The following is a 22,983-nucleotide window of genomic DNA, read 5'->3' on the forward strand; positions in this document are numbered from 1 at the left end:
AAGTGATCAGATATGTAAAAATCAGCAATAGGAAAGTTGAAGTAAAAGAAGTATTTCTAGGATTTTTCCCTTTAAAGGGGAAAAAAGCTGCTGACCTCAGTTCTGAAATTCTCAAAAAAATGGAAAGTGATGGATTGGACATAATGATGTGCCGCGCTCAGGGCTATGATAATGCTGCCACTATGGCTGGAAAACATGGAGGTGTACAGTCAATTCTTAAGGAAAAGAACAAAAAAGCTATTTTTAATGGATGTGTGGACCATTCACTTAACTTGTGCGGGCAGCACTCTTTTGCTGAAAATGCATCATGTGTGACATTTTTTGGAACTCTTCAGACAATGTTTTCTTTCTTTTCTGCTTCCACCCATCGATGGGATGTATTAATTGACCATACTGGAATGTCAGTGAAAAGGCTATCAACAACACGCTGGAGTGCTCATCATGCTGCAGTTAAGCCAGTAAAAGAAAAATTTGATAAGTTTGTAGAGGCGATTGGAGATCTTTGTGATCCAGAGGAAAATTTGGAGACAAGAGGAGCAGCACAAGTTCTTTTGAATGCTCTCTCTGATTTCACTTTTCTGTGCTACCTGTACTTCTGGTCTGATGTACTTCAGGAAGTTAGTGATGCACAGCAGTACCTGCAGACTAAGGGCTTAAGTCTCGACAAAGTGGTGACAAAGCTAGAGACGCTAAGACTTTTTCTGTACGAGGAACATATTCGCCTAGTGGAACATGCAAGAGCCAGGTTCAAGAAGAGGATGCCAGGGGAGCAGGCAAGAGATGTTGGACTCAGTCTGCAAGAAGAAAATAAGAGGGGGATGCTTGAGTGCATTGATCGCTTTCATTCTGAAATCCAAAACAGATCAAGAGCCATCATGGAAGTAGCAGGCATGTCAGTGAAAAGGCTATCAACAACACGCTGGAGTGCTCATCATGCTGCAGTTAAGCCAGTAAAAGAAAAATTTGATAAGTTTGTAGAGGCGATTGGAGATCTTTGTGATCCAGAGGAAAATTTGGAGACAAGAGGAGCAGCACAAGTTCTTTTGAATGCTCTCTCTGATTTCACTTTTCTGTGCTACCTGTACTTCTGGTCTGATGTACTTCAGGAAGTTAATGATGCACAGCAGTACCTGCAGACTAAGGGCTTAAGTCTCGACAAAGTGGTGACAAAGCTAGAGACGCTAAGACTTTTTCTGTACGAGGAACATATTCGCCTAGTGGAACATGCAAGAGCCAGGTTCAAGAAGAGGATGCCAGGGGAGCAGGCAAGAGATGTTGGACTCAGTCTGCAAGAAGAAAATAAGAGGGGGATGCTTGAGTGCATTGATCGCTTTCATTCTGAAATCCAAAACAGATCAAGAGCCATCATGGAAGTAGCAGGCATGTTTGAGGCAGTTCAAGCTAAGAGTCTCATATCTGCCACTGAAGAAGAATTAAAGGTGTCCATTCCAAAACTGTCCAATTTCTATGATGAGGTATCTGAGAGTGAGCTTTTCCTTGAAATACCAAGGCTGAGAAGGCACCTGAAAGCAGCACAGATTGATCTGGAAGAAGTCAAAGACTGGGCAACATTAGAAGTTTTGACATTTATAGCTAAATGGGACTTCATAGAATCTCTTCCAACCCTGTCACTGAGCCTAAAATTATTTCTGACAATCTGTGTGTCTGTGGCTTCATGTGAGAGGAGCTTTTCAAAGCTTAAACTTATTAAGAATTATCTGCGATCTACAATGGGACAGTCAAGGCTTTCTGATCTTTCGATATTATCCATTGAAAGTGATTTAGCGAAAGACATTGATTTCCATGAAGTGATTAACAATTTCGCAGCTTTGAAGGCCAGGAAAGCAAAGTTCTGATTTAGTTTAGCTGTTCACTAAATACTTGTGTATTTGTTCCTGTTTTATTTATGTTATTTAATTTATTTCAGAAAACTTTATTGTTACAAATGGGAGTGTATTTGTTCCTGTTTTATTTTTGTGTTATTTAATTTATTTCAGTAAAGTTTAATGTTACAGTTAGACATGGCATGGGAGTGTATTTGTTCCTGTTTTATTTTGTGTTATTTAATTTATTTCAGTAAAGTTTACATTTTGAAAAAAACATTTATCTTTCTAATTATTTTTTTTTATGTATTATTTGAAGGTGTATGTCACTACTATTGCTATTACATTCAGTGTTATATGGGAGTTATGATTTAGGAGTAACATTAGAAAAAAAAAAAAAAATTAAGTGTGGGGGGGGGGGTGACACCATGAGATACCGCCCCGGGTGACACCAACCCTAGTGACGCCACTGCAAAAGAGTTTCTTGATTCCTCAAACAAGGGTCACCTTTTTAGGTTTCCAGATAGATTGTGTGCATGACTCTGTCTTTAATAGACAAGAGGTGAATGAAATTGGTTTCAGCCTGTCTAAACCTTTAGTCTTGATCATTCCCTTCAGTGGCTATGTGCATGGAAGTTTTAGGTCTCATGACTGCAGCATCAGACGCAATCCCCTTTGCTGGTTTTCATATGAGACCTCTGCAGCTTTGCATGCTGAATCAATGGTGCAGGGATTATACTCAGATATCACAACTGATATACTTAAATCCCAACATTTAACTATCTCTGGCTATCTTCAGGGCTCTTCAGGCTTGGCCTCTATTAAAGAGAGAACTTTTCATTCGTTTTCAGACAGACAATATCACAACAGTGGCCTAGGTCAATCATCGGGGAGGGACTCGCAGCTCTTTAGCAATGAACAAAGTATCTTGGATACTTTCTTGGGCAGGGTCTAACTCTTGTCTAATTTCTGCGATTCATATTCCAGGTGTAGACAATTGGGAAGCGGATTATCTCAGTCGTCAGACTTTGCACCTGGGGGAGTGGTCTCTCCATCCAGATGGGTTTCATCAGATTGTGCAGATGTGGGGTCTTCCAGAAATAGATCTGATGGCCTCCCGTTTGAACAACAAACTTCCCAGATATCTTTCCAGATCCAAGGATCCTCAGGCGGAGATGGTGGATGCTTTAGTTCTTCAGGCAGCTGTCTCAGTTTGATTCTTTTGCCTATGATTTGATTTTTTTTTAAAAATTTTAAGAAAACTTTTCAGCGTAAATAGCTGTTTTTATTTTATCCCTCCCTCTCTAGTGACTTCCCATATATCCCATACGTCACTAGCTCATTAACTCTTGCCACTTACATGAAAGAAAACATAATTTATGTAAGAATTTACCTGATAAATTCATTTCTTTCATAGTGGCAAAAGTCCATGAGACCTACCCTATTTTTTGGTGGTTATGATTTTTTGTATAAAAGCACATTATTTTTTACAGTCTTTTTGTATGCGTTTTTTACTCCTTTTACACCTCACTACTTGGCTATACGTTAAACTAAGGTATGAGTGTGGTGGGGGGTGTATTTATAGGTATTTTGCCGTTTAAGAAACTTTGCCCCTCCTGGTAGGAATGTATATCCCATAAGTCACTAGCTCATGGACTCTTGCCAATATGAAAGAAATTAATTTATCAGGTAAGTTCTTACACAAATTATGTTTTTACACGTGTAGCTCAGTTTAAGTCTTTATTTCTTGCTATGTTGTACAAATAAATATTTTGCTGTTTTTCTTACAAGTATTAAATGGTACAGTAAAAAATAAATCATTGTCCTTCTAGACCATTTATCTTTTTCCTATCTGTCTGTCAATGTATCTGCCTCCCTCACCCCCTCTTCACCAAATACTTAGTATTTTAATTTAATTTGTATGGAATTTGTGTACCGTGTGAACAGCACTGAAGAAAAAACTCTTTAAACATTCTATCTCTTGTTGATATGTAGGGTCATCTGTATGCATGCAGATAATTAAATATAGAGCATGTCATTTTAAACAACTTTCTAATTTACTTCTTATATCACATTTTTGTTGTTCTCTTGGTATCCTTTGTTGAAAAGTAGGTAGGTAGGTATTTGCAAGAGCACTAGATGGCAGCCCTGTTTCCTGTCATGTAGTTCTCCAGGCATGTGCTTACTAGCTAACTTTGTATCTCTTCAACAAGGAATAAGCAAATTTGATAATAGAAGTAAATAGGAAACATTTTTTTTAAATTGTATGCTCTGCCTGAATCATGAAAGAAAAATGTGGGGTTTGTTTCCCTTTTGGAAAATACGTATGTTATGTTTTTATATATTTTTTTTCTATACCTCATGTGCTTTATTCAGTAAATCTGTCTTTGGGTAGAGACCTCAGGTTATTTGATGATCAGACCATGAATAGGTTTAAAACATGAATGCATTATGCATTTTCTATCACAGCATTATATAAAGCTTACAGTTCAAGAAAAATATATATTTTGTAGACAGTATTCAGTGATTCTTTAAAAGCAATGTTGATTGATTCTTTGGCATAGAAATTGAACAATATAGAAATGATTTTTTTTCTTCATTGAATATTTTTCTTAAACTCATTTTCTGAGTATTTGAAGGCTGTATTTTGATTTCCAATTTTAAAAACAAGGCTTTTCAGGGTTTTGAATGACTGAATTTCACATTTCTTTCATCCTGTAGCTGCTGGATTGTATATAAAAAGCAGTGAAGCACTGAATATCATAGCTAACGCCATACATGCAAACCAGGATAGTGGGCTGACTGTGTTCCAGAGCACCCAGCTGACAAGAATTGGCAACAACAGTATCTCTTGCAATAGGTTAAGTGGTGTCCATGTGGAAGCAGGATGCAGAGTGGAGTTAAGGGGAAATGGCATCTATGATAACAGGAGTCATGGAATTGCCTCCAAGGGAGATGGAATCATCATTGAGAATGATATTATTGGAAATCGAGGATGTGGGCTCCAGTTGACACAGGCTGCAGACATGAAGGTACAATAGGGATTTCTGAGGCTTTTTATAGGTTTGTCAGATTGTTAAAGGCAGCTATGATTGATACATTAAATCAGGGATGGCCAACTTCCCAACACATGAGAGCCGTAGATCAATATGTAAGAAGCCATAAGGGCCGCATATTTATTGCTATTAAACAAACCAAAAATATATTTCCTCAAAATATCCAGTGGCAAAGGGCCAGGTTTAGCTAAGGTTGTAAGGTGCCCTCTGTGCGCTGTTCTTACCTCCAGAGGACTTTCTTGAGTTGTGGTCGCCAAAAAGACACCTTTTTTTAGTTCCAATTTTTCTGGGGCCACAAAATCTATGGCACATATTGTTCTGCTTTTTCCAAGGAGCCACAACAACAAATGCAAAGCTCCGATGTAGCCCTCGGCCACCAGTTGGCCATCGCTTCATTAAATGTAAGACATCTTTCAAGTTCACTGAGTATTATCTCAAACTCTCTGTAAGATTATGCATTTTTGCTATGCCCATGTATCTTCTGCAGCTCTTTGTCCAGAGTTCTCTTTTGGATGTTTTTAGGCACACGCTCTCAGCACCATGTTATGGTGGAGAAAGACTAAACCATCACTGTGACGGTACAGAGCACTTGAGCACGTATGTCAACGAGGAGCTAGAAGCAAGTTCTTATCAATTTTAATGTGTCAAGTTACTTACTGCATTATCCCAAGAGAATGAATAAAATAAAAATTGCAACAGCACCACCATAGAAAGTGATTCTTTTTTATTAATTCCAATCAGGAATAAAACAAAACAAGAGAGTGAGGCAGATAATACTCTAGAGAACCTGTATATTATATTAAAGGGACAGTAAAGTCAAATAATTCATATAGAGCATGTTATTTATTATTAAGTTTCCAATTTACTTGTATTATCAGATTTGCTTTTTTCTAAGGCAGCAGGGTCTGCAACTATTTATAACATCGTTACAAACATTGTTGCAATCGCTACTGCCATTTAGTGCTAAAGACACATGCACACTCTTGAGGTCCTATGAGCCTACCTAGGTTTACTCTTAAAAAATGGATTCCAAGGGAATTAAGTAAATGGGAAAGTTGTTTAAAACTACATGTTCTATCTTCTAGACCATTTAAGTTTAATTTTGAATTTACTTTCTCTTTAATAAAATGCAACTTTTAATTTTATTTTTGTATTTGTTTGCTTTTTAAAAACAGCACATACTCAATTGATTAAAAGTGATAAGATTAAAAGGACAGTAAATTCAAAATTGATCATATACTGTAGATAAGGAATGGCCCAGGGGCTACATACTTGAGGGCCCCAGAAAAAGCAGAACTAGCAATGTGTGTTATAGTTTATGTGGCAGAACTGAAGGTCTATGCTGTGCGGTGATCATAATGCAAAAAAGGCCTCTGGAAGGAAGAAATCAGACCGAGGGTACTCTGCAACCCTACCTAAATCTAGCCTTGTGCCACTGGAAATCTATTATTTGTTTGTTTAATAGCCACATTTATATGGGGTCTTAAGATTTAAGATCCACAGCCCCATGTGTGAGGAAGTTGGTCAATGATATAGATCATGCAATGTTAAACAACTTCCTGATTTATTTTTATAATCAAATTCTTTCTGTTGTTATCATTTGTTGAAGAGCATACCTAGGTAGGTTCCAGATCAGCATTGAATTGATGGGAGCTACTTGGCGATTGGTGGCTGGAAATATGTCATTGGCTCACTAGATGTGTTCAACTAGCGTTGAGTAGTGCATTTTTGCTCATAAGCCTACTCTTCAACAAAGGATAACAGTACAAAGCAAATTTGATATTAGAAGTAAACCGGAAAGTTGTTTAAAATGACATGTTCTTTCTGATTCTTAAAAGTTTAACTATGACTTTACTGTCCTATTAATGTTTCACTTTCATGTTCCTTTAAATATAAATACAATTATTTAAATTTCACATGCAAAAAGAATGCAACTAAACACATCTATACATCTACTGTATATCCATTTAAGTAAATAGTAATGGGTTTGATTGTCCATAGAAAATATGTTTACATTTTTAGCCCATTGAAGTCCAAATGAATTGTTGTTATACTTTAAACTATAGAAACTGATTGTATGTCTTGTAAAGCGAATAGGGAACACTATCAAGGTACTGAGGGCCAATGAAAGAAAAGAGTAAAAGACAAGAATTTATTATATTTTTTATTATTAGCTTTATCTTATACTGTACAGATGAGCTGTACACACAAGAGGAAAGCCTATTCAAATATTTAACACAATGTTTCCTGGTTATTATGTGCAGATTTTGTCTTTGGTTACCTCTTAAAGGCTTCAGTCAGATGCTTTAACAAACTATGTTGATTCATGGAATAAACTTTCATTAGAGGTGATAAAGACAAACACTGTGGGGGACGTTAAGAAAGTCTGGAGTAAGCCTAAGGCTCACACAGGGCTAGACTACGAGTGTAGAGCTATTTAGCGCTCCCGCACAAGTGTACACTTCGCTAGATGGAAGCTTTTTGCTTGCGTCCGGTTGCGCACATATTACAAGTTGAAAGTAAAAAGTTTGAGCGCAAGTGAAACCCAACACTCACTAACCAAATATCGCGACCATATTAATGTATTCTCCCCATAGAAGTCAATGGAGAGCACAAAAGAAAAAAACTAAAATCTATCTGTTATGAATATCTCACATTCCAATGTTCTTCACTTACAGAACCCTGGGTGCAGCAGAAAAGTAAAATACAAAGCTAGACAAAAGCGCACTCCAAAGGTCTTGAATTAGCAGTCACTTTTTAATGTGAACGTTTTCGAGTCTAACAGACTCGTCCTCAGACAAAACAGTGTACAGTTGCACTTACCACCACCAAACATTTAAACAGTATCCTGACAGAACATCACGTTCTCCTCAGTTGACACGCCCCCACATGGGCGTCATCGTCCAAGGCAGCGTGAGTCTGCATCCTTTACCTAAACAGTGAAAAAATGTGAAAAACAAATAATAAAGAACAGATGATAAATAACAGAAATGCGGTATATGAAATGACAGAGAAACATGGCAAGACAATAACTGATAAGCTGTATATTCATAAACCACAAGATCAGTGCCCATACGTTTAAGGCAATTGTACACAGTTACCGTGGTAATAACCATAAACACTTACCCAAACGAACCGGGTCATAGCCATAACACAAATGGGCACTTTACTTAGATATATGATTGCAAAGAGAGTATATCGATATGTATTTAAGTATAAATATGCGTACAGATTTTGTTAATGATACTATTACTATCGATTTAGCTCTGGGTTCGATGAACAATGCACAGTTTCCCAGCAAAAGTCCCTCAATTTCAAACGGTTACCGTAGTAACCCTTATATACAACATAGCAAAAAGTAATAGGGAGTTATTGCTAGAGAGAACATGCAGTTGATTCCCGGGACCCCACAGAACATTTTACATTAAGACATGATATCAGTCATACATCGTAGTATGATAGTCTAAACAAGAGAAACGTGAGCAATAATATAAATAGCTCTCTGTCGTTTCATAAACCACATTTCTGTTATTTATCATCTGTTCTTTATTATTTGTTTTTCAAATTTTTTCACTGTTTAGGTAAAGGACGCAGACTCACTCTGCCTTGGACGATGACGCCCATGTGGGGGCGTGTCAACTGAGGAGAACGTGATGTTCTGTCAGTATACTGTTAAAATGTTTGGTGGTGGTAAGTGCAACTGTACACTGTTTTGTCTGAGGACGAGTCTGTTAGACTCGAAAACGTTCACATTAAAAAGTGACTGCTAATTCAAGACCTTTGGAGTGTGCTTTTGTACATATATTATATACAGTAGACTCTCAGTTATCCGGAACTCAAGCAACCTGGGAAAAAAAAAGGAAACATGTTAGAGCATAATTGTGCTCTATAACAAACAAACTGTCCGGAACTCTTGAAACAGCAGGAGCTGCGGTAGATAGACCAATAGACAGGCACAGTAATTGATGTCTCAGGACTCTTTTCTGCTACACTAACCCTTCCCAGCCGTATTGTACACACTCAATACCTCTCCAGTCGCCAGTCTTCTACTAACCGCTGCCGGGTAGTGCGCTTGTACTGTCTGTCTAATGAGATACCTTCCCAGTGGGTAGCGTGTTTCCTGTAGAAGGCAGCCTCAGAGTGATGATACGTCCTGTCATCACTTTGCGTTTAGTGTGCGCCTCTACCTCTCCGCAACCGGCACCTGCCCATGTGATCCACGAATCACCAATGATGTAAAAGGTCATTATTAGCGTTTATAGTAAAATCTGGGTTATATAACTAGTAAGGCCTATTTTTAATAGTAACTCTCAAGCAACCAGAAATACACTTATCCAGAATCTACCAATCCCCATGGGTGCCGGTTAATTGAGAATTGAGAGTTTACTGTGTGTGTGTGTGTATATATATATATATATATATATATATACCTGTATATCTATTCCTAAATATATATAGGTATAGATATCTATTTTTCATTAACATTATCACACATATATAGAACTATATATTTAACCCCTTAAGGACCGGGCATTTCAAAATAATATTTTATTTTTATTTACCTATCAAAACTATATATATATATTTTTTTTTTAAAAGTAGACAACCCAAAGTAATGATCTAAGCCCATTTTGGTATATTTCATGCCACCATTTCACTGCCAAATGCAATCAAATAAAAGAAAATCTTTACTTTCTCCTGTTAAGTGTAGTCAGTCCACGGGTCATCCATTACTTATGGGATTATAACTCCTCCCTAACAGGAAGTGCAAGAGGATCACCCAAGCAGAGCTGCTATATAGCTCCTCCCCTCTACGTCATATCCAGTCATTCTCTTGCACCTAACTAAAGATAGGACGTGTGAGAGGACTGTGGTGTGTTAACCTTAGTTTTTATTTCTTCAATCAAAAGTTTGTTATTTTAAACGGCACCGGAGTGTGTTGTTTGTTCTCAGGCAGCATTAGAAGAAGAATCTGCCTGAGTTTGTCTATGATCTTAGCGGTCGTAACTAAGATCCACTTGCTGTTCTCGGCCATTCTGAGGAGTGAGGTAACTTCAGAACAGGGGATAGCATGCAGGGCCCACCTGCAAGGAGGTATGTGCAGTAAATTATTTTCTAAGGAATGGAATTGACTGAGAAAATACTGCTAATACCGATGCAGCCTTAAATGCAGTAGTAGCGACTGGTATCAGGCTGATATGTATGTATGTATACTCTGAGGTATTTCTGGGGAATGGAATTTCACTAAGAAAATACTGTCAATATTAAAGTAATATTTGAGCCTGCACTGCAGTGAAAGCGACTAGCAGCAGGCTTATTAATAACACTTCATAATTTTCAATTTTTAAAACGTTTACTGGCATGTTAATCGTTTTTTCTGAGGTACTTGGTGATAAAACTTTATGGGCATGATTTTTACCACATGGCTGTCGTTTTTTTCTGAATAAAAACAGTTTACTGAGCTTCCCCACTGTTGTAATATGAGTGGGAGGGGCCTATTTTAGCGCTTTATTGCGCAGTAAAAATTTAGTCACAGTCTTCCTATTTCTTCCTCCATGATCCAGGACGTCTCTACAGAGCCCAGGGGTCTCCAAAACTAGTTTTGAGGGAGGTAATCAGTCACAGCAGACCTGTGACAGTGTGTTTGACTGTGATAAAAACGTTTATTATTTCAACTGTTATCCGTTTTGGGTATTAAGGGGTTAATCATCCTTTTGCTGGTGGGTGCAATCCTCTGCTAACTTTATACATTTTCTGTTAAAATTTGGTTGTTTTAACATATTTGGTTCATTGTTAATTCAACTGTGTCACATTTTTATGTTTCTTAAAGGCGCAGTAGCGTTTTTTATATAGCTTGTAAATTTATTTAAAAGTTTTTTTCCAAGCTTGCTAGTGTTATTGCTAGTCTGTTTAAACATGTCTGACACAGATGAATCTGTTTGTTCACTATGTTTAAAGGCCAATGTGGAGCCCAATAGAAATTTGTGCACTCAATGTATAGATGTTACTTTGAATAAAAGTCAAACTTTATATGTTAAAAAAATATCACTGAGGGGGAAGTTATGCCGACTAACTCTCCTCACGTGTCAGTACCTTTGCCTCCCGCTCAGGAGGTGCGTGATATTGTGGTGCCAAGTACATCAGGGCGGCCCATACAAATCACTTTGCAAGACATGGCTAATGTTATGACTGAAGTACTATCTAAATTGCCAGAATTAAGAGGTAAACGCGATCACTCTGGGGTAAGAACAGAGTGCGCTGATAATAGTAGAGCCATGTCTGATACTGCGTCACAATTTGCAGAACATGAGGACGGAGAGCTTCATTCTGTGGGTGACGGATCTGATCCAAGTAAACTGGATTCAGAAATGTCAAATTTTAAATTTAAGCTTGAGAACCTCCGTGTATTACTAGGGGAGGTATTAGCGGCTCTGAATGATTGTAACACGGTTGCAATTCCAGAGAAAGTATGTAGGCTGGATAAATATTTTGCGGTACCGGCGTGTACTGACGTTTTTCCTATACCTAAAAGGCTTACAGAAATTGTTAACAAGGAGTGGGATAGACCCGGTGTGCCCTTTTCACCCCCTCCTATATTTAGAAAAATGTTTCCAATAGACGCCACCACACGGGACCTATGGCAGACGGTCCCTAAGGTGGAGGGAGCAGTTTCTACTCTGGCTAAGCGCACCACTATCCCGGTGGAGGATAGCTGTGCTTTTTCAGATCCAATGGATAAAAAGTTAGAGGGTTACCTTAAGAAAATGTTTGTTCAGCAAGGTTTTATATTACAACCCCTTGCATGCATCGCGCCTGTCACTGCTGCGGCGGCATTCTGGTTTGAGTCTCTGGAAGAGACCCTTAGCACAGCTCCATTGGATGAGATTATGAACAAGCTTAAAGCCCTTAAGCTAGCTAATTCATTTATTTCTGATGCCGTAGTACACTTAACCAAACTTACGGCTAAGAACTCCGGATTCGCCATTCAAGCACACAGAGCGCTGTGGCTTAAATCCTGGTCAGCTGATGTGACTTCTAAATCTAAATTGCTTAATATTCCTTTCAAAGGGCAGACATTATTCGGGCCCGGCTTGAAAGAAATTATCGCTGACATTACTGGAGGTAAGGGCCATGCCCTGCCTCAAGATAGGGCCAAACCAAAGGCTAAACAGTCTAATTTTCGTGCCTTTCGTAACTTCAAGGCAGGAGCAGCATCAACTTCCTCCGCTCCAAGACAGGAAGGAACTGTTGCTCGCTACAGACAGGGCTGGAAACCTAACCAGTCCTGGAACAAGGGCAAGCAGGCCAGAAAACCTGCTACTGCCCCTAAGTCAGCATGAAGTGAGGGCCCCCGATCCGGAAACGGATCTAGTGGGGGGCAGACTTTCTCTCTTCGCCCAGGCTTGGGCAAGAGATGTCCAGGATCCCTGGGCGTTGGAGATCATATCTCAGGGATATCTTCTGGACTTCAAAGCTTCTCCTCCACAAGGGAGATTTCATCTTTCAAGGTTATCAGCAAACCAGATAAAGAAAGAGGCGTTTCTACGCTGTGTACAAGACCTCTTACTAATGGGAGTGATCCACCCAGTTCCGCGGTCGGAACACGGGCAAGGATTCTATTCAAATCTGTTTGTGGTTCCCAAAAAAGAGGGAACCTTCAGACCAATCTTGGACTTAAAGATCCTAAACAAATTCCTAAGAGTTCCATCGTTCAAAATGGAAACTATTCGAACCATCTTACCCATGATCCAAGAGGGTCAGTACATGACCACAGTGGATTTAAAGGATGCCTACCCTTCACATACCGATTCACAAGGATCATTACCGGTATCTAAGATTTGCCTTCCTAAACAGGCATTACCAGTTTGTAGCTCTTCCCTTCGGGTTAGCTACGGCTCCAAGAATCTTTACAAAGGTTCTGGGCTCTCTTCTGGCGGTACTAAGACCGCGAGGCATAGCGGTAGCTCCGTACCTAGACGACATTCTGATACAAGCGTCAAGTTTCCAAACTGCCAAGTCTCATACAGAGTTAGTTCTGGCATTTCTAAGGTCGCATGGGTGGAAGGTGAACGTAGAAAAGAGTTCTCTATTGCCACTCACAAGAGTTCCCTTTCTAGGGACTCTTATAGATTCTGTAGAAATGAAAATTTACCTGACGGAGGACAGGTTATCAAAACTTCTAAATGCTTGCCGTGTCCTTCATTCCATTCAACACCCGTCAGTGGCTCAGTGCATGGAGGTAATCGGCTTAATGGTAGCGACAATGGACATAGTACCATTTGCGCGCCTGCATCTCAGACCGCTGCAATTGTGCATGCTAAGTCAGTGGAATGGGGATTACTCAGATTTGTCCCCTCTGCTAAATCTGGATCAAGAGACCAGAGATTCTCTTCTATGGTGGCTTTCTCAGCCACATCTGTCCAAGGGGATGCCCTTCCGCAGGCCAGATTGGACGATTGTAACAACAGACGCCAGCCTTCTAGGTTGGGGCGCAGTCTGGAATTCCCTGAAGGCTCAGGGATCATGGACTCAGGAGGAGAGACTCCTTCCAATAAACATTCTGGAATTAAGAGCAATTTTCAATGCTCTTCTGGCTTGGCCTCAGTTAGCAGCTCTGAGGTTCATCAGGTTTCAGTCGGACAACATCACGACTGTGGCTTACATCAACCATCAAGGAGGAACAAGGAGTTCCCTAGCGATGATGGAAGTCTCAAAGATAATTCACTGGGCAGAGTCTCACTCTTGCCACCTGTCAGCGATCCACATCCCAGGCGTGGAGAACTGGGAGGCGGATTTTCTAAGTCGCCAGACCTTCCATCCGGGGGAGTGGGAACTTCATCCGGAGGTGTTTGCCCAACTGCTTCATCATTGGGGCAAACCAGATCTGGATCTCATGGCGTCTCGCCAGAACGCCAAGCTTCCTTGTTACGGATCCAGGTCCAGGGACCCGGGAGCGGTGCTGATAGATGCTCTGACAGCACCTTGGGTCTTCAACATGGCTTATGTGTTTCCACCTTTCCCGATGCTTCCTCGATTGATTGCCAGGATCAAACAGGAGAGAGCATCAGTGATTCTAATAGCGCCTGCGTGGCCACGCAGGACCTGGTATGCAGATCTAGTGGACATGTCGTCCTGTCCACCATGGTCTCTGCCTCTGAGACAGGACCTTCTGATTCTGGGTCCTTTCAAACATCCAAATCTAATTTCTCTGAGGCTGACTGCATGGAGATTGAACGCTTGATTCTATCAAAGCGTGGATTCTCTGAGTCAGTGATTGATACCTTAATACAGGCTAGGAAACCTGTTACCAGGAAAATTCACCATAAAATATGGCGTAAATACTTATATTGGTGCGAATCCAAGAGTTACTCATGGAGTAAGGTTAGGATTCCTAGGATATTGTCTTTTCTACAAGAAGGTTTAGAAAAGGGTTTATCTGCTAGTTCGTTAAAGGAACAGATTTCAGCTCTGTCTATCCTTTTACACAAACGTCTGGCAGAAGTTCCAGACGTTCAGGCTTTTTGTCAGGCTTTGGCTAGGATTAAGCCTGTGTTTAAGACTGTTGCTCCGCCGTGGAGCTTAAACTTAGTTCTTAACGTTCTGCAAGGTGTTCCGTTTGAACCCCTTCATTCCATCGATATCAAGCTGTTATCTTGGAAAGTTCTGTTTTTAATGGCTATTTCCTCGGCTCGAAGAGTCTCTGAGTTATCGGCCTTACATTGTGATTCTCCTTATCTGATTTTTCATTCAGACAAGGTAGTTCTGCGTACTAAACCTGGGTTCTTACCTAAGGTAGTCACTAACAAGAATATCAATCAAGAGATTGTTGTTCCATCATTGTGCCCTAACCCTTCTTCAAAGAAGGAACGACTTTTGCACAATCTGGACGTCATCCGTGCCCTGAAATTTTATTTGCAGGCAACTAAAGATTTTCGTCAAACTTCTTCCCTGTTTGTCGTTTATTCTGGACAGAGGAGAGGTCAAAAAGCTTCGGCTACCTCTCTCTCTTTTTGGCTTCGTAGCATAATACGTTTAGCCTATGAGACTGCTGGACAGCAGCCTCCTGAAAGGATTACAGCTCATTCTACTAGAGCTGTGGCTTCCACTTGGGCCTTTAAGAATGAGGCCTCTGTTGAACAGTGTTACGGTTACCCTTAGTCTCGCTGAGAGATGGACCGCTTAGTAGCCTGGATCCCTATTGCTAAAGAGGGGAGAAGCTGCTTTCCATAGTATTCTATATGAGTCTCGCAAATATAGAATAATCTCCCTTAGCTGCAGTACAGCTAGGATACCCTTCTGCCCACAAAAACGAGTCAACGCTGCGATTGAGGGTCAAACAAGAACTCAGGACTGGGATGCCCAGCCTGCTTTTTATTAAGGTTACATGCACACAGGGCACTCCCAGGGGGAGAGGGGGGAAGCACAAAATCCCCCATCACACATTTAGATAGAGAGCACTGTCCTTTGACAGGCCACAATAGGATTACAGTACTTAAGATAACAAGTTTACAAGTTCATCTTATCAATTAGCAGTCTGGCTCCAGAGGTGATTAGACAATGGGATTTGTTATCACTAAACTTAGAGCTGAGGCCAGCAAACGTGTATTTAGGCAATAGTTTCTAAAAGCTGAAAAAAAAAGTTAACTCTTTATGAAATGATACTTGTTACGGTTTTCTTGGAGCCCTTCTTAGGCGCTGGCTTGCTGGTTCAGGCATTGCTGCTGGGAAATAAGCTCTTCACAACAAAATAACTAATGCTTCTGTAACAGTGCTCCCTTTCTGTGGAACACTCTGGCAGACACGGTCTGACCCCTTTTCGGGGCAGACTAAGGCTGTCCAGACCGCTGGTTATGCGGGGCTGAGGTCGGTTTGTCTGGACAACCCGTCGGCGTTGCCATTCTGTTTCCCAGGTCTGTAAGTAATGGTGAAATTGAAGGGTTGCAACGATAAGCTCCAACGTAATAGCCTGCCGTTATCTCCAGAGACCCGGTTCAGCCACACCAACGGGTTATGGTCGGTGACCAGAGTGAACTCCTGACCATATAAATAGGGAGTCAATTTCTTTAATGCCCACACCAAAGCCAAACACTCCTTTTCGACCGCTGCATAGCTGACTTCGCGGGGCAGGAGCTTCCGGCTGATGTAGGCAACTGGATGCTCCCCTCCATCTTCACCTACTTGGCTGAGGACGGCTCCCAGCCCGAACATGGAAGCATCTGTATGGACGATAAAACGTTTGTTAAGGGCTGGGGCCGCCAAGACTGGAGCGTTAATTAGAGCATTTTTGAGAGCCTGGAAAGCCGTTTCACAGTGGGGAGACCACAGGACCTGTCGAGGTAAGTTCTTCTTGGTCAAGTCAGTCAGGGGTTTGGCAAGTGTGCTGTAGTCTGGTACGAACCGTCTATAGTACCCTGCCGTGCCCAGGAAGGCTAGGACCTGAGTCTTAGTGATGGGGGTGGGCCAATTGGCGACAGCTTCTATTTTGGCCGGCTCTGGTCGCTGATTTCCACACCCCACCCGGTGACCCAGGTACTGTACCTCGGCCATCCCAAAGTGGCATTTTTCTGGCTTCAGAGTCAGGCCAGCAGCCCGGATCTGATCCAGAACCATTCCCACATGAGCTAAGTGGTCCTCCCAGGACTCACTGTGGATCGCTATGTCGTCCAGGTAGGCGCAAGCAAAACTCTGGAAGCCATCCAGGAGCCTATCCACCAAGCGCTGGAATGTAGCTGGGGCATTCTTCATCCCAAACGGCATTACCCTAAACTGATATAAGCCGAATGGGGTGACAAATGCCGACTTGGGGATAGCCTCCGGGGCCAGGGGAATCTGCCAGTAACCTTTGCAGAGGTCAATAGTGGTCAGGTAATTTCCCCTGGCTATACGATCGAGTAGCTCGTCTACCCTGGGCATAGGGTAAGCGTCCGTCACGGTATTTTCATTGAGCCTCCGATAGTCTACACAGAACCGGGTGGTCCCATCTTTCTTGGGCACCAAGACAACTGGGGAGGCCCAGGGACTATCGGAGGGCTCAATTAACCCTGAGCTGGAGCATCTCATCGATCTCCTTCTTCATTCCTGTCCTAACTGCTTCAGGGATTCGGTACGGAGCCTGGCGCAAGGGAGCTTGTCCCGGAGTATCTACCTGGTGGGTGGTTAAAGTAGTGTACCCTGGCTTCGGGGAGAAGGTGAGGTGTTTGGACTGGAGGAGTTGGTTGAGCTGCTCCCTTTCAGTGGGGCTAAGTCGGTCCCCTATCTGAACCTGCGCCACTATACCTGTGGGGAGACTCTTTTCTAATAGGTCTGGAATGGGTAAACTGTCGGGGTCTTCCTGAGGGGAACAACATACGGCCGTCACGTTCTCTGGTCGCTCAAAATATTCCTTGAGCATGTTTACATGGAATGTCTTTCTAAGATTGTTGTCATGGCAGCTAGCTATCACATAAGTGGTGTCTCCCCTTTTCTCTACGATCTGGTAGGGACCCTGCCAGGACGCCTGCAATTTGTCTGTCTTCACCGGCTTAAGTACTAACACCTTTTGTCCTATGGTGAAGATTCTCTTTCGGGCCCCCCGATCGTACCATACTTTCTGTCTTCTCTGGGCCAACTGGAGATTAGCCCGCACGGATTTGGCTAATTGCTCCATTCGGTCCCTGAGTTCCAGCACGTATGGCACATTGGGGACACCGTCAGCCTCCATCTCTCCCTCCCAGTGCTCCCGGATCAGGTTTAGGGGTCCCCGTACCTTTCTTCTGTAGAGCAACTCGAAGGGAGAGAACCCTGTCGTTTCCTGGGGCACCTCCCGATAAGCAAATAGGAGGTGCGGCAGGAAGCGTTCCCAGTCTCGGTATTCCTGAGTGAACGTCTTGAGCATTTGCTTGAGGGTCCCATTGAACCTCTCACACAGCCCGTTCGTCTGGGGGTGGTATGGGGAGCTCAGGAGGGACTTAATTTTGCAAACCTGCCAGAGTTGTTGGGTCAATTCAGCCGTAAATTGGGTGCCTCGGTCGGATAGGATTTCTTTTGGAAATCCTACCCGGGAGAACACCTGTACTAGTGCATTCGCTACCGTATCCGCTTGTATGTTGGATAGGGCGACAGCCTCTGGGTACCTGGTAGCGTAGTCCACTACGGTAAGAATGTAGCGCTTACCGGAGGGACTAGGGGTAGCCAGTGGTCCCACTAGGTCAATAGCAACCCGGCTGAAGGGTTCCTCTACAATGGGCATATTTACTAGATGGGCTTTAGGGTGATCGCCTCGCCTTCCTACTCGTTGACACACATCGCAGGTGTTACAGTAAGTTCTAACGTCAGCGTGCACCCCTGGCCAAAAGAACGTGTGAGTAATGCGGTGTAGGGTACGGGTTACGGCTAGGTGGCCTGCTAAGGGGATGTCGTGGCCTATTTTGAGGATTTCTTGACGGTATTTGTGGGGCACTACCAGCTGTCGCCTACGCTGTCCCCTTTTCTCTGTCCAGCGGTATAGTTTCCCTTTTTCCCATAAGAATGTTTCGTTATCTGCCCCGCCCCCTCTGGTCTCTGCTCGTTCCCGGTACTTTTGTAAGGTCGGGTCAGTCTTAGACTCTGCCTCGAAAGCATCTGGGGTGTCCCAAGGTATGGGGCCTAACCTGTCAGGCAAGGTCGGGGTAGGTCTTACCTGTGTCTCCCGCACTGGTGAGAGCTCTCGCTCCGTCCGGGCTTGGGCCCGTGTAGTCACTGGGTCCGCCTCGTTGTTGCATACTGGAGCATAGGCAGAAGTCATGGGGCCCAAATCGTTGCCCAGTAGTACTTCGGCAGGTAAATTATCCATTAGGCCCACGTTCACAGCCCCCTTTCCCGCTCCCCAATCAAGATGCACTTTAGCTGTTGGAATTTTGTACACATCCCCCCCGCCACTCTAACGGCCACAGTCTGTCCGGATCGCTTGTGCTCTGGCACCAAATGACTCTGTACCAGCGTGATAGTAGCCCCTGTGTCTCGCAATCCCTCGGTAGATCGCCCCTCGAGCCATACCCTCTGCCGATGGTGCTGGCGGTTATCTGAGGCAGCATATACAGGGTCTGCCTCGTGAAGCGGCCCCACATATCCCTCCATAGGGGCCTCTTGGTTGACACAGAGGGCCCGGGCCGGACGATAGGACCCAGAGGGGTAATTGTAATTCCTGGGTGTCTGGTGCGTATTAAGGGGGCAGCTAGCCATGAAATGCCCTGGTTGCTTGCATCGGTGGCAAGTCGGTCTGGGACGCTCAGAGCTGTTATTGGGTGGTCCTGAGTGTCGGACGGGCCCTGTGGGCACCGGGGCTCGGAATTCAGCACGAGGGGGTGCACGGTAAACCTCTCTGGGTTCGACCCGTGCTGGAGCTCGGTAGTTCATGGGTTCGTGAAGACGGGAGTCATAATGTTCATCGGCCAATTTGGCTGCTTCTTCTAAGGTAGAAGGCCGCCTGTCTCACAGCCATTCCTTCCCTTGCTGTTCCATGCCATTATAAAAATGTTCTAAGAGAAACAATTGTAAAATTTCCTCCCCAGTCACCGCTTTACTTCCGCTCAGCCAGTGATTTGCCGCTCTCCGCATTCGGTGCGCCCATTCCATATGGGTATCGTTAGGCTTCTTTTCCGTGCCCCGAAACTGTCGGCGATACGTGTCCGGAGTTACAGCGTACTGTCGCAACAGTGTCTCCTTAACTAGCTCATACTGTGTCACTTCCTCAGCACCCAGAGTACGAAAGGCTTCCAGGGCTCGCCAGGATAGTTTCCCAGACAATATCGTGGGCCACTCTCTGTTGGGAATCTGGTGCAGGGCACATTGCCTTTCGAAGTCCGCCAAATATTCATCAATCCCTGTCTCGCTCTCTATGAAGGGTCAAAATGCTGCATAGGGTATCTTGGGCCTCCCAGCATTTTCGACAGGGATGATTACCTGCAGGGCTTCAGCATTGCGGTGTGCGTTCACTAGGTTGAGTTCGTGGGCTCGAGTCTCTCGTATATCCTCGTCCGCCTCCGCCATCAACTGCTGTACCAATTCCATGGAGGGGTTCGGCCCGTATAATGAGAGCCTTTCCGAACAATCCTGGTTTTTTCGTCACTAATCATGGTCGGTGTTTCCGCCATTGTGAAGTTCTGATCCAGTTCGGTCAATTCTGCGATCAGCTCTCTCCTCGGCCGGTTGCTGGCGTACCCCCCTCTGCTTTCAAGTAAATCCTTTAGGGTTGTACGCTTCAATTTTTCGTAAGCGCTCTCCATCCGTTCTGTACCTCTCCTAGGAAATCCAGGAAAATCCCGCCGCTGCCGCCAAAATGTTACGGTTACCCTTAGTCTCGCTGAGAGATGGACCGCTTAGTAGCCTGGATCCCTATTGCTAAAGAGGGGAGAAGCTGCTTTCCATAGTATTCTATATGAGTCTCGCAAATATAGAATAATCTCCCTTAGCTGCAGTACAGCTAGGATACCCTTCTGCCCACAAAAACGAGTCAACGCTGCGATTGAGGGTCAAACAAGAACTCAGGACTGGGATGCCCAGCCTGCTTTTTATTAAGGTTACATGCACACAGGGCACTCCCAGGGGGAGAGGGGGGGAAGCACAAAATCCCCCATCACACATTTAGATAGAGAGCACTGTCCTTTGACAGGCCACAATAGGATTACAGTACTTAAGATAACAAGTTTACAAGTTCATCTTATCAATTAGCAGTCTGGCTCCAGAGGTGATTAGACAATGGGATTTGTTATCACTAAACTTAGAGCTGAGGCCAGCAAACGTGTATTTAGGCAATAGTTTCTAAAAGCTGAAAAAAAAAGTTAACTCTTTAAGAAATGATACTTGTTACGGTTTTCTTGGAGCCCTTCTTAGGCGCTGGCTTGCTGGTTCAGGCATTGCTGCTGGGAAATAAGCTCTTCACAACAAAATAACTAATGCTTCTGTAACAAACAGATTTGCAAGGCTGCAACTTGGTCTTCACTTCACACTTTTTCAAAATTTTACAAATTTGACACTTTTGCTTCTTCGGAGGCTGTTTTTGGGAGAAAGGTTCTACAGGCAGTGGTTCCTTCCGTGTAAAGATCCTGCCTGTCCCTCCCGTCATCCGTGTACTTTTAGCTTTGGTATTGGTATCCCATAAGTAATGGATGACCCGTGGACTGACTACACTTAACAGGAGAAAATATAATTTATGCTTACCTGATAAATTCATTTCTCCTGTAGTGTAGTCAGTCCACGGCCCGCCCTGTTTTTTACGGCAGGTCTAAATTTTAATTAAACTCCAGTCACCACTGCACCCTATAGTTTCTCCTTTCTCGTATGGTTTCGGTCGAATGACTGGATATGACGTAGAGGGGAGGAGCTATATAGCAGCTCTGCTTGGGTGATCCTCTTGCACTTCCTGTTAGGGAGGAGTTATAATCCCATAAGTAATGGATGACCCGTGGACTGACTACACTACAGGAGAAATGAATTTATCAGGTAAGCATAAATTATATTTTTTCACAAACTTTGGGTTTCTCACTGAAATTATTTACATACTGCTTGTGCAATCATTTCACAAATGGTTATAAAAGCTTCTCTTCCCTTTGTTCAGAATTAGCAGACATATATGGCTTTACCATTGCTTTTTGGTTCTTAGAAGGCCGCTAATTGCAGTTGCGCTCCACACTTTTATTATTCCCAGCAGTGAAGTGGTTAATTAGGTAGCTTGTAAGGTTACTTTTATCTTTAGTGTAGAGATTATCCTCCCACCTGACACTTCCCACCCCCTGATCCCTCTCAGATCCCTCTCAAACAGCTCTCATAATCTAGCCCACATTGGGGTAAATTTACCATCCCTGCAGATGGACAAGATTCTTGTGCAATGCTGCCTCCTGCTCCGGTACAACCAATTGCGCAAGAGCAGGGAATGTCAATCACCCAGAACAAGCGAGTGTCTGGGTGACAGATCTTGCCATTTCTGAGTTGGTGGAGAGGAAATCGAAACAATTTTTGTTTCTTAAAGGGACAGTCTTCTTGATTTTTTTTTTGTTTAAAAAAATAGATAATGCCTTTACTATCCATTCTTCAGGTTTTCATAACCAACATTGTTATATTAATATACTTTATAACCTCTAAGTTTGCCTGTTTCTAGGCCCCAGCAGGCTGCCCCTTATCTCAGTGAATGCTGTGAATGCAGCTTAAAGGCACAGTCAAGTCAAAATTAAACTTTAATGATTTAGATACGACATGCAATTAAAAACAACTTTCCAATTTATTTTTATCATTAAATTTGCTTTGTTTTCTTGGTATTCTTTTTTGAAAGCTAAACCTAGGTTGGGGCTCATTTGCTAATTTCTATGCCCTTGAAGGCCATCTATTATCTATTATAGTGCATTTTGACAGTTTTTCACAGCTAGACAGTGTGCCATATAGATAATAATGTGCTCTCTTCCGTTTAGTTATTTATGAGTCAGCACTGATTGGCTAGAATGCAAGTCTGTCAAAAGAACTGGGATAAGGGGGCAGTCTTCAGAGGCCTAGATACAAGGTAATCACAGAAGTAAAAAGTATATTAATATAACCGTGTTGGTTATGCACAACTGGTGAATGGGTAATAAAGGGATTATCTATCTTTTTAAACAATAAACATTTTCAAGTTGACTGTCCCCAAAATAAATTTACCCCTTAATAGGAAATTTGTGCAGACTTATTAGGCCAATGGTTTTTATCTTCCATCCAAATCTTTGTTGCTATGTAGCTATTTCCTTCAAGGGACATGAAACCCTAAATTATTATTTAATGATTTAGATAGAGCATGCAATTTACTTCTGTTTTCTAATTAGCTTTATTCTTTTGGTATTCTTGGTTGAAAAGCATTCCTAGGTAGTTTCAGGAGCAGCAACGCACTACTGGGAACTAACTGAACACATTGGGTACACCCATGACAAGAGACATAAGTGCAGCCAACAATCAGCAGCTAGCTCTCAGTAGTAATGCTCCTGAACATACCTAGGTATGCCTTTCAGAAAAGAATACCAAGAAAACTAAGCAAATTAGATACTAGATGTAAAGTTTATAAGATTCTATGCTTTATCTGAATCATAATTTTGACTGGAGTGTCCCTTTCATATAAACCTGTGGGG

At 42.7% G+C, this 22,983-nt stretch overlaps 1 protein-coding gene across 1 annotated transcript in view; it reads left to right on the forward strand.

The window, feature by feature from the left end:
• FBXO10 (F-box protein 10) overlaps nucleotides 1-22,983 on the forward strand; it is a 641,472-nt gene that overhangs the window by 612,915 nt on the left and 5,574 nt on the right. Inside the window, exon 10 of the mRNA XM_053702717.1 lies at nucleotides 4,545-4,855. Within this exon, the coding sequence (XP_053558692.1) occupies nucleotides 4,545-4,855 (311 nt within the window). The remainder of the gene's footprint in view (nucleotides 1-4,544; nucleotides 4,856-22,983) is intronic.

The sequence above is a fragment of the Bombina bombina genome, chromosome 2 (genome assembly GCF_027579735.1).
Source record: "Bombina bombina isolate aBomBom1 chromosome 2, aBomBom1.pri, whole genome shotgun sequence".
NCBI classification, from domain to species: domain Eukaryota; kingdom Metazoa; phylum Chordata; class Amphibia; order Anura; family Bombinatoridae; genus Bombina; species Bombina bombina.